The following is a 12,718-nucleotide window of genomic DNA, read 5'->3' as shown; positions in this document are numbered from 1 at the left end:
TTCACCTTGGGAGCCTTTATTAGCCCAATAACAAACCTATATAAAGGATCTTTATTATGTTTCTTTATATTTTGCTTGGCTATAGGAAGATTTTGCTTAAAAGGCAACAGGAAGAAATAGAATCGCAAATTGTCTTTGATCATTTAGGTTACACAAGGAGGAGGGGGAGACTTATTATACTATTGGAAGCGATGCAAAAATGATTGTATTTCCATCTTCCCAAACAACATTAGAAGCAAGTTAAATAGCTAGAATTAAATTTACCACTGATATTTAGCTGCAGGTAGTACAGTGCACGTGGGCTGTATCTGTTAGATCAAATCAGAAGCACAGCTATAAATCTGAGTTGCCTATCTTTTTGTCAAGAAAAATCAGTTTTGGATTAGTATCAGGCCTCTTCTTAAGACTACTTCATATAGGTCTTGGTTTACCCCCACTGTAGCCATTTACCTGGATTGTGCCTGGCGTGCTAATGGGGGGAGAAAAGAGGAAGTCTGAAAAAGCCAGGTAGGAAGCCAATTTCTTAAAATTATGTTTGGGTTCTACTTGTATCCTTTCATCTGTTTCTATTGCTGAGAATGCCTTTTTATTGGGAGAGATGCTTGTGGCTTGATCAAGGGGTGACCCCCCCCGCCCCCGATCTTACACAGAACTAGTGACTGGGTGAGCAGGGAGCATTCGCCTCCCTCAGTTAGCTCTAGTTTTAAAATGTTGATGAGCCTTCTGATGAGATGACCCCTGTCGAAGTCAGTGTTTTTCTTCCTCTGACAAACACCTATATTTGCTTAGTCTACAGCACTGTCTGAAACAGGAATGTATTTGTCATGGAGATAACAGCTGGATTTTTTCCCCCTACTGTTAAAATCTCACCCTTTTTATTTAATTGTAAGCAAATAATCCTAAACAGTGTTCTTGCATAAGTGGATATTACATATATAAGAGCTGTGTGGGAACCAACATTCCCATTTAGTGGGAAATTCCATGATTTTGACATTTGTTTTAGTTCTGAATCGGAACAAAACCAAAGATTTTCTAAATATTCTGCAAAACAATTTTCAAATGTTGTTTGTTTTGATTTTGACTTTTTTAGTTTTATGTTGTAATTTATCTTGTAAAATAGATTTAAAAACAAAAAATTGAAGTGTTCTATTATGAAGAAGTCAAAATGGAACTTTTCAACATTATCAAAACCTTTCATTTTAATTTTTTTCAAAATTTCCTCAAAAATCAGCACTTTCCCACAGAAAGTTTTGATTTAGATGAAAAGGCATTTTCCAATGGAAATCCTTTCCATTGGAAATTTTTTTTGCCAGTTCTAATACATACATGTACACCTTGTGTGGTTAAAAATCAAAACTTTTTTTTTTTTTCATTTAAATTATTTTTTTAATGAACCTTCTATGGTTAAATTTGCTGTAAGCGATTAAAATCATTTAAATAACATTTTAAAAATATGATGCTTCACTGAGCCCTCCTCAACTCTGAGTGAGTTAATGCTGCTTTTCAAATTATATATAAAATCAAGAAGAAAATGCATTTAATTTTTTGTGATCCATTCAAACTTATAAATGTCACAGCCATGTTCGACATTAAGTATCCGTATTATTGTCCGTCTTTCTAATGAAGCAAATGCTGGTATTTACATTTTTTCGAAATGGAAGTATTTCCAGATTGTGTTGTGCAGAAAAGCTTTTGCCTTAATTGCTACTTAAACTGAGACTAAAAGTATGTGCAGAGGGAATGTTTTCTTCATTTGAATTAGTTCATTCAAAGTTGGGAAGCTGATTGGGAGTTGAAAAGGCAGGGAAGCTGGTTTTCTCCTCCAATCTATGAATAAAAACCAGGTGGAAGACAAAGAGGTCTACTAATTCTAAACGTTTGAAGGATGTGGTGTCAGATGTTCAGAGATATTACATAAGAATGGCCATCCTGGGTCAGACCAATGGTCCATGTAGCCCAGTATCCTGTCTTCTGACAGTGACCAATGCCAGATGCTTCAGAGGGAATGAACAGAACAGAGCAATTACTGAATGATCTATACCCTGTCATCCAATCCCAGCATCTGGCAGTCAGAGGCTTAGCTATCTTGGTTAATAGCCATAGACGGACCTATCCTCTAGGAACTTACCTAATTCTATTTTGAACCCAGTTATACTTTTGGCCTTAATGATGCTGATAAGTGCCTTTTGGGGTTTTCAGAAGTGCCAAAGCAGGCTGGGTGCTAATTCTCTTTAATTTCAACTCCCATTGATGTCAATGGGAATTAGGTGCCCAACCTGTGTCGGCACTTTTGAAAATCCTACTATGCACCTATCTGCATCTTTAGGTGCCTTTGGCAGTGCTGGGAGCTAAAGATGAGCCAGCACTCTGATCACTTATGTACCATCAGCCCTTCTCCCCCACACAAGGCCTAGTGGGGATATGTAAGATAATTAACTGGGAAGGCTGATGAACCAATTAGCCCATCTATAAGAAAGGCATAGGGAGGAAGTAGTGGAGAGAGGGCCTGGGCTAGCTGAGGCTGGTGTGTTCCGAGAGCTCAAGTAAGGGAGATCTCTGTTCCTCCCTAGCCCTGTGGGAAAGGGCTAAAGGTGACGAAGCGCTGTAAAAAAATTCACTGCACAAGATTGTGTTGGGGTTGGTGATGGGAATGTAAATAAATCACATGAAGTTGCCTCTTACTGCACAGAGTCTGAGAAGTTTCTGGGGCATCAGAGTACGGGGACAGAGCATGTCTCGGTACAGTGCCTACATACCTTTGAAAGTCTGGCCTATGCTGATCAGAAATAATCCATCAGTTCACTAACTACAGTTAATATTTCCTTTGTTTTAGAAACCAGTTTTAAATGCAGAGCTTGTTTTGATAAACTTGCTTTTTTTTCTGGTACATCCAGCACAAATTTAAAATGCTGGTTTTGTGCAATTTTAATTGAATTCCAGTTTACATCCAAATGCGGCTTGAAAAAAATCAGAAATTATCATCTAGTAAATAAGAAATGCATCACTTGCCATTAGCTAACATTATAAACCATGTAAAATTCAATGAAATGTATGTCCAGCTATAAAATTGCTAAAGTAAATGTGTATAGATACAGTGTATCCTCCTGGTTAGCAAAAACAAGTACCAAATTTAGTGTAAAAGCTATATTTTAATCATTACCAACCAATTAAAAAAAATTCATTCTAAGGAAAATAACTAAAAGGTACAAATGCAAGAGAAGATTTAAAATCAATTCTTTAAATTTAGGTTTCCTGCTTGCTGATTTAAGTCATGATTAACAGTGATGATTTAAATCAGTCTACCCAGATATAGGGGGTGTGTGGATATCTGTATTTTTATATTATTGTTTATATATAAGCAAATTGTGTGTGTGCACATATATTTATGCACACGATAGCCTCAAACCCCCGTTATCTAAATTTGTCACTGACATAGGAAAACCCCCTGCATTTATGAGGACAAGACTTGAGAGCCAGAAATGCCTGTGTTTTAATCTCTGATATTGGCTCACTTTGTGGCCTTGGGAAAGTTATTTAACCCTGCCTGTGTAAAATGGAGATTAAAATATTGGCCTGTCTCGCAGCGGGTTGCATTAATTAGCTGTATTTGTACAGCATTTTGAAGATAGAAAACTCCATATTAGTGCCATGTATTATTTATATTAATGATGGAAATGAAGAGCTAGTGTAGTAGATAACCTGAAGAGTGAAGTGAGCTATTATATGATAATACGCATGCTGCTATCCAAGATTGGGCACTTCTGCAGAGTAAAGCTGAAAACTCAGATGCATCTCTTGCAAACTAGGGATGAGTTGTCCTTGGTTGCTTTTTAGCTGTGTGAAGCATCTTCTCTTTAAAGAACTAGAGTGAAATCCTGGCCCCACTGAAGTCAATGAGAGTTCTGGCATTGACTGTAGTGGGGATGGGATTTCTCCCCTGTACTATGCGGGCTCCAGTTCCCAAGTCCAGATCACTGCTATTACCAGATTAAGGATAAACTGTGAACTCTTTATTTAATTTAATTTGAACAGATTACGTAAAGGAATAAATATTCTCATTTCAACTCCTGGCCGCCTGATTGATCACATCAAGTCCACAAAGTGCATTCACTTCCGTCGTATTCAGTGGCTGATTATGGATGAGGCTGACAGGTAAACTTTTAAGTGTTTAGACATTTGACATGGATAACGAGAACCTCTACAGCTACATTAGATAATGTATTCAACATTTTAAAAATAAGAGATCTAAACCGTAATGCTCCAGGGCATAAACCAACCACTTAGTGCCTGGGGTTTGGATGACGTTTCCCTCTGGGCAGGTTATTCTACAGCTGTCCATTACAGGGATTCTTGCACCTTCTGACACATCTGGTGCTGGCCACTGTTGGAGATAGGGTACGGGACTAGACAGGCCACTTGTCTAATCCACTATGGCCCATCCTATGTTCCTAATTGGCTCATGTAACCTTGAGCCTTCTCTTCCTTCTCTTTTCCTCTCTCTTCCCATAATGTCTTCTGTGGTCTCCATCTTATTTGCAGGATCCTGGACATGGGCTTTGAGAAGGATGTGACCGTGATACTCAATGCTTTAAATGCAGAGAGTGAGAGGCGGCAGAATGTCCTGCTCTCAGCCACGCTCACAGAGGGTAAGTTATAAATTGGGGAGTGGTCCTGCTTTGAGCAAGGGTTGGACTAGATGACCTCCTGAGGTCTCTTCCAACCCTGATATTCTATGATTCTATAGACATAGTTGCTGGAACTAGGGATGCTGGGGGTGCTACTGCACCCCCGGCTTCAAGTGGTTTCCATCATAGACAGGGTTTGGTTCAATGGTTCTCAGCACCCCCACTATATCAATTGTTCCTGCAGCTCTGATTGTAGAGCACGCCTAGACCATGCCTCTCTCTCAGGTCACACATCTCTCATGTATCAAACATTGAAGTCTGTCGGAATGTTTTGCCAATTTCTTGAAAACGTTACACCTACATCAACCTCAAGCTGACCTCTACTGCTCCTGTAGACCAGCATGCCTTGCTCTTGAGGTGCACATGTTTATTCTACTACATTAATACTCAGGGAGACAAAGCGGAACAATTTCCTACAGTTTACTTGCAGAGAAGCTTCTGCTTTGTGTGTAATGGATTTTGTTTGGTGCAGGAGTAACGAGGTTGGCCGATATCAGTTTGCATGATCCAGTGAGCATTGCCATTGTGGATGAAACCTGGGACAGAACCACACCAGAGCAGGAAGCCATGTGTTCACCAGCCCGCATGGTAGAGGAAGGCTTTGCCATACCGGAAAAACTCAAACAGCATGTGGTGCTGGTTCCCAGCAAACTGCGGCTTGTCACCCTAGCAGCTTTTATCCTGGGGAAGTGCAAGGTGAGGCTCCGTCTGTGTTGTATTCACACCTGATTGGAATGAAGTGGCTCATGAGCATTTCTGCCTCCTATTTTTCTATAGGGTCATGCAACTGAAAATGAAAGTGAGTAGCAGATGGGATTGTGTTCTGCTGCATAAAATCCAATGGCCGAAGTCATTCCATGGTAGCCTGATTTTGTCTGTGAACCAAATCCTGAGCTCCTTCCTTGGGCTAAACTTCCACTGAATCCAACTCTTGTGTGTGTGTTTTCAAGGGCTCTGGGGTTGAGGGCCAGCTCTACATATATGGTGTACACACACACACACACCCCTCACCCCCGTTTGGAAACACGAATACCTAAATTGCATTGTGTTCTGATGAAGGTCAGACTTGGGCTCAGTCTAACTTCCTCTGGTCAGGAGTTGTGGAACTTGGGGCCTTCCACTGAGAAATCCCTTATTTCAGCACCCGAGGAGCCCAGCCTAGGCTCTGTCAGCTGCAGTGTTCCAGTGGCATACAGCTGTCTCAGATTGGGGCATTGCCTGGTCCTAGGCCATCAAGGGCCATGTGGCTTATATCTAAGACTTCGATCTGTGTTCAGAAGTGAACTAGGAGCCAGTGGAGTGTGCAGGGCACCAGCGTGAGCTGTTCCCCTCTGTCTTCCTAGCTCAGCCGGGAGGCTCCTGTGTGTGGGATGGGAACTTTTGTTTTTAGCCGCCAGTTTATGTGCCAACATTTTTAATTGGTCTGTCTTCGGATGTATTAGAAACTGAGGTCATTGGGGGCTCAGAGAATCGCCCGAGGCTTATAAACATGGCCGTGTGTGTGTGTTCTTGTTCTCCCTGCAGTTTGAAAAACGCCACAAGATGATCGTTTTTTTCTCCAGCTGTGAGCAAGTGGAGTTCCATTGCAAGCTCCTCCTGAAAATCCTGCTGGGAGGCCGAAAGGCTGAAGAACCTGAACGTTTGCCGCTCCCCCCTTCACACTTAAAGTTCCTGCGACTACACGGCAACATGGAGCAGGAGGTGGGTACCGCTGAAGAGTGTATTAAAAGTGGAATGGGCTGAGGACTGTCCTCATTTGCCCCTCCACCCTAATCTCCTCCCCCACAGGAAAAGTTTTTTCACATCCTCTGTTTTGTTCTACAACCACATTCCAGTTACGTGACTGGGGTAAAACTGGTACATCCTAATAATACGAATACCTCGCTTTTATATCGCCCCTTTGATCGGTGGCTCTCGAAGCCCTTTACAAAGGAGGTCAATATCATCATCCCCTCTGGTACATGGTGCTAGGACTGGAAATTGGTCACTCACTGTGCTGTTGAATCTATGCAGCTGTGCTTCTAGGCATGTTATGGGTTCTTTATACCCAAGGGATCACATGGTGTGAACAGAACACTGGTGAAGGGGTCTACAGGTGCTGTTTTGTAGCAGAAACTTCCTCTTCCTTCTCCTCCTCTTCTGATTCCAGCCTTGGTCAGCCCTCTTAAGTGTGGCAACATGGTCCAGCAGTTAGGGCACAGGTATGGGAGTCCGGAGACCTGGCTTCTATACCGGACTCGGCCAATGATCCATTGTGTGACTTTGGGTGAGTTGTTTCACCTTGTGGGGCCTTCGGTTTCCCCATGCATTGATACGCAGAGTGATCCACGCCCGCGAAGCGCTACGGCAAAGCTGTGCTGTTGTTTCAGTGCGCTGATGCAGTCACACAATGTTCCCCAGTGGACAAACTTAAACCATTGCCCCTTCGTGAGCCTACATTTTCAGCTTTCTGAGCTAGGCAGGAAAGTTCTCTGACTAGCAAAGGAAATAATCGTATAAAATAACATTTATTATGAATAACATTCAGGACTCGGTCCACCAGTGTATCAGCTAACAAATTGCTGGCCCCATTATTATGGAGCTGAGCAGAGTGGCTTTGGCTGCAAAGAACAGTCCCGTGGGAGGGAGTTGTCTGGCAAGGGATTGTATTACAGCAACCCAACGAAAGATCACCTAACAAAAGCGACTGGTGTGTTGGTGTTGGATATGCAGGGCCTCGCTGACCAGCTGATTAGAATAAGATTTGATCCAGAAGGAAGTGAGAGGCCAGGAGAAGCGTGTCAGTTTCTGCTGTGAATGTTCATTCTCTCTTAGTAGGAGAGTGAAACGTGTGAGCCATTGTCTCTGAAAAGACAGCAACCCTCTCCCTGCCCCTCTCCCAGGGGGAGAGTCACTGCCCTGCCCTGAGCAGCAAGGCAGAGGTGGCAAATGAACAGTGCTCATTTGATGAGGCAAGAGGTGAAGAGCCATTGTTTCTCTCGCTCATTCCCATCCTGCCAAGACCAGGAACATGTGTTTCGCTGTCCTGTATGCTGGCCTTCCTTCAGCCTGCCCGCCTGAGAGCAAGCAGGCCTGGTCTGGTCCGACTCTACCCCGACCAGCTGTTAAGGCAACAGAACGCCACTAAGTAGCTGGCATCAAGGGAAGGGTTTTGCCTTTTTAGTACCCAGTGTGTAATTAGTGCTTGATGTCTTCAAATTAAGAGCATTAATGGAGCTAAATTGTGGATCCCATATGGTACTGCTGAGCACGGCTGCTGTCAGTGTCAACAAGATGCAATGCGTTCTTTTCTTCCGTTTTTGTTGGGAGAAGGTTGGGCATGTCAGGGAGGCCCAGGCTGCTAGTGTCCTTCCTCGGAGCAGAATGATGCGTCCAGCCAGGGCACAAATGGGTAAAGATTCCATAGATGCCTCTTTCATCTAGCCCCCTGCTAGAAATAGACCTATATTGATAGGGATTGGAGTTGGAGCAAGGCTTGGAGAGTGAGGGCAAGGATACCTTGTGGGGGAAATCCTGCTGCCAATAGATACCAAAGAGACGTGTGATATTCTTGAGGCTAGAGAGAGCCTGAGCTAGAGAAATGGAAAGGGTGAGATCTAAGACAACTCAGGAAAGTAGATTGGGACATGTTCACTGACTTCCCTCAGCTGAGAAGAGAGGAGAGGTGGTGGAGACCAGGTGGTACAGTAAATTAAAGCATTCGCCTTTTGCCTCTGGAGACCTGGGTTCAAGGATTGCCTCATGTGGGTTTGATGGGATGATGTAAGTCAAAGTCCCTTTTTATTTCACAAGAAAATACAGTGTGGTTGGATGCAATAAACAGTGTCTGTTCAGGAAAGTCCCAGGGCTGGAATAGCAAAAGGTTCTGCAGGTAGAGCTGGAGGTGAATTGGTGGAGCTGTGTCGGGTCTTGGCAGAGCTGTGCGAGGTGATGTCAGATGAGCCCGTGTTCCAAGCTCTGTTAGGGTGAGAGACGTCTCTGGTGACAATTCAGTGTATATGGCCCAGGCCATGGTGACAAGGCTAAGCTGCTTCCCCACATGCGAGTGTCTTCCTGGGGATGCTGATGGGGGAATGGCAGGGAGGGTCTCGCTTTAGAGTGGGTTCGAGAAAATGTTTCATTCAGCTCAGCAGTTGATGATTCTGATACTTAAGCCCCCCAAGATGTGAGTGCTGCATGGATTGGGGGAGAGGAAAGCAGTGATTTTTTTTTTTCACTGTCACAGTGCTTTAACCCAACTTGATCGCTAGGGGGAACCTCATAGACTCTCCCAGGCAGAGTTATATCTAAGCCAGCAACTAGACCTGCCTCCTTCTAGTCCAGGGGTGGGCAAACTTTTTGGCCCTAGGACTACATCGGGTACAGAAATTGTATGGAGGGCCAGGTAGGGAAGGCTGAGGGCGGTTATGCCACCCCAAACAGCAAGGCATGGCCTGGCCCCCACCCCTATTCCAGCCCCCAGGAACTCCCACCCCCATCCAACCCCCCTTGCTCCCCACCCCCTGACCGCTCCCCTGGGCCCCCCCCCCCATCCAACCCTCCCTGCTCTCCCCACCCCACATTACCTCTGGGGTTGGGGGACTCAGGGGGGCTCAGTCCTTTCCCTGTGCATTTCCCCTACTCGTTTGGCTGCTCTTCCTGGCATTCGGGCAAGGCTTGCTTCCTGTCTGGGCTTGGCTGCTGGGGACAGGGGCCAAGCATGCTGGAGGTGGAAGGGGGCCCTGGTTTGCTCTGCCCCTTTCCCCAGCAGCAGGGCCCAGGCTCCTTGACCACCCCCATGCAAGCCCTCCTGCTCCTTGCCTCCCCCCCACCCCCTGAACTCCCCCTGACCATGCCGCCCTGGAGCACCAGATCTGGCCGCTGTAGCCGTGCCACCCGGCCGGAGCTGCAGCCATGCTGCCAAGGTGCTGGGGGAACTGTGACTGTGAGGGAGGGAGGGGAGCAGAATGGGAGGGGCCAGGGGCTAGCCTCCGCCCCGCTCACCACGCTGCTGGGGAGTTGAGCTGGCTCCTTTGCAAGCCTGTCCTGACCCTGCTCCCTGGCAGGAGCTCGGGGGCCAGAGGGAGGGGTCCTGTGGGCCGTACTTTGCCCCCCTCTGTTCTAGTCCAACATAAACTACCGTTTTCTTCTTTGGTGGGTCCTTTTCCCACAGATACAGGTGATTCTTTTCAGCATACTAACATCACCCTCCCACCTGCGTCTTCACAGGCCCTTGGGATGTTGGCCATCTTGAGCTGGGCATATGCATTTGGGCCAGCACCAGATGCTGCACCTTCCTCGATGGTGTGATCGTCTTTACTGTGTGGAATGACACCACTATTGCCATAGATTTTTTTCTCACTTCCAAATCTCCTAAGGTGCTGGGATGGAGCCACAGAATTCCACCCACTTCTCGAAACTGGACAGAAATGATGGACGATGAAGAGGGTTCAAACATAAACTGTTAAATTTTAGTTATTTGCTTTACAACAGAGTATAAACATGTGCTGTGTTTCTTTTATCCTCCAGGAAAGGACAGCAGTGTTCCAGGAGTTCTTACAATGCAAGACAGGCATCTTACTTTGCACTGTAGGTAAAGTAGCATACAACATGCAAAAGACTATATGGGTCTTGATCTGGGAGTGGGAGAGCAGATGACTTGGTGATAGGAGACCTTGACTTAATCCTGACTCTCTAGGGGAAAGGCATTTATCGGCTGTATGCTGTAGTTTCCCTCGCTTGTAGAATAGGAACTTTACCGCTCTTTGTAAATTACTTTATGATCCTTGCATGTAATGCACTATATGTAAAGCGTCTGTATACCTGCATGTCTTGGAAAATGTGTCCATTTGTGGCAACTTGCCCTACATGTGCAGTAAACGAAAAGTTGTCCTGACTTGATGACTATCCCAAGGTTAAAGACACAAACATGCAGGGATTAAAGGGAAGACCAACCAGAGGACTACTTCATTATAACTGTGTTTTGCTTTGTTGCTATCCATGGCTTGCCCTTCAAGCTTCCTTCAAGGGTGGGGAGGGAAATTGCCATGCTCTACTAAAGTTTGCTGGCACCTTTGTGTAGATGTGGCATCTTCCACTTCTAGCTTCTGACCGGTCAGTGCCACAGCTAGCCTGCTGCAATGGTGCAGAAGGCTGCACGATTTGCTCTCTAATAGTGGCAGCTGTTGATCTGAAAACGTGTGAATCTTGGTGATTTCGACACACGGCAAACTTGTAAATTACAGTGATCGGGAATAATTAGAGCTGAGAAACCCTCTCCAGCTCTGAAATTACTCTCTTTGCTGTGACATATTGTTCTTAAAGGGAAAAGGTGGCAGGTTTGTGGGGGTTTGTAGTTTAATGTATTGTATGTAAAAGCCATAGTTTGCACTGGGATTACCAAGCCTGAATAGAGGAGCCTTTGACTCAGAGTGTTGCTTCTCCCAGATTGTGACACCTGCAAAATGTGCCCATCTGATGCTAGTCCTGGCCTGAGGAACCCACTTCCGTTTGCTGCTTGACCTTGATCGAGTCACTGTGCCTCGGTTTCCCCGATAATATCAAGATAATATTTATCTACTGCGACATGAGGAGGGCTGTAAATCTTATTAATTCACTGATGTTTGTAAAATACTTTGAAACTAATACTAAGGCCTGGGCTACACGGGGGGGGGGGAACGGGTTCGAACTAAGATACGCAACTTCAGCTACGCTATTCGCGTAGCTGAAGTCGAAGTATCTCGACTTACCTGGCCGACCTCACGGCAGCGAGTCGACCGCAGCAGCTCCCCCGTTAACTCCGCTTACTCCTCCTGCTGAGGTGGAGTACAGGCGTTGCTTCAGGGATTGATTTATCGCGTCTAGACAAGACGCAATAAATCTATCTCCAATAGATTGATCACTACCCGCCGATGCGGCGGGTAGTGAAGTCATAGCCTAGGTAATGCTAAATACTATATAACTGTTACTTACTAGAATCTGTGCTCGCGCTCTATATTAAAAGCATTTTCAGGGAAGTAGCATATTACTGTGTAATTATAGGCCAATCCCAATTTAGAAAGCAGCATGCAAGGCTGTGTGAAGGTTTGATGGGTAGTAAATGTAGGTTTGCTAACAACATATTGTTCCAGTTTTCTGCAGAAGTGCAGATGGAACATAAACATGTTGTCTTTTCTGTGTGGCATATGTTCAAAGTTATCAAGTCTTTAGTTTTGGTCCCTCCATCTCCCATCAATGCACAAATTCAGATCTGCTTTAAGTAGATGGATGAAGTGCAAGGGGAGTGAGCCGCAAAATCCATCCACAGAAGTTAGGGAGAATTATAATGAGCACGGTGCAGCTGTGCAAATGCACCTCATTCCTGAATTTCAATACATCCCCACCTCTTCTGTGCCGATCACATGGCACAAAGGGCTGGTTTGAAAATTCCTTTTCACTTGGAACTTGATCCAGGTTTGGAACCCAGAATCCGCAGAAATGAAAGGCTGGTGGCTTAACCCTCTTCCTCCTGCTAATCATTGTGCCATGGTTTTAACTGGGTGATTCTCAACATCTAAGAACCGCAGTGCATAGTAGATGCTTTACCGGATCACACGAGGGCACAACAGTTGGTGGTGGGTGAAGCTTTCTACTTCCTTAAACCAGCCTGTTGCTTTCTAGCTACATGCCGCGATCATCTTTAGCACAAATCTAGACAAAGGCAGTTGGAGAACTAGCCTGTTTTATAAACCGGAGCTGCTCCTTGGTTTGTGCCCTGCTTTGTTCATTTGTCTCAAGCTATGACTAGGCGGCTGCAGGAGTATGTCTCTGGGCTGGTGATCTTTAGTTAAGTACATTTATACTCAGCATGGACCCTTTATAAACAGCTGGGAAGTTGGTGTTGGTTCCTTGGGCTCACAGAATCCAGCTGCAACGGGGCTGGGTGGGAAGGGAGAGAACGGGAAGATTTGGTTACCTTCTTCCCAGGTAGAAGTAGAGGGAGGAGACTGAGCCTTGGACAAAGAGATAGAGATGAATCAATTTGCTGGGCACCTGCTCCTGGGAGAGACCATTCA

General features: G+C 45.2%; 1 protein-coding gene across 2 annotated transcripts in view; it reads left to right on the top strand.

Annotated features, from left to right (window-relative positions):
- Positions 1-12,718, top strand: part of DDX31 (DEAD-box helicase 31) — a 73,021-nt gene that overhangs the window by 11,974 nt on the left and 48,329 nt on the right. The window contains exons 9-14 of one of the 2 annotated variants that reach the window (XM_084650407.1): positions 443-507; positions 4,033-4,152; positions 4,540-4,646; positions 5,158-5,381; positions 6,210-6,386; positions 10,194-10,253. In XM_084650407.1, the coding sequence (XP_084506533.1) occupies positions 443-507; positions 4,033-4,152; positions 4,540-4,646; positions 5,158-5,381; positions 6,210-6,386; positions 10,194-10,253 (753 nt within the window). The remainder of the gene's footprint in view (positions 1-442; positions 508-4,032; positions 4,153-4,539; positions 4,647-5,157; positions 5,382-6,209; positions 6,387-10,193; positions 10,254-12,718) is intronic. The other variant, XM_084650408.1, reaches the window with a different exon arrangement.

The sequence above is a fragment of the Lepidochelys olivacea genome (assembly GCF_965140295.1).
Source record: "Lepidochelys olivacea isolate rLepOli2 genome assembly, chromosome: 16".
Taxonomy (NCBI): domain Eukaryota; kingdom Metazoa; phylum Chordata; order Testudines; family Cheloniidae; genus Lepidochelys; species Lepidochelys olivacea.
This window is presented reverse-complemented; position numbering and strand designations above follow the sequence as displayed.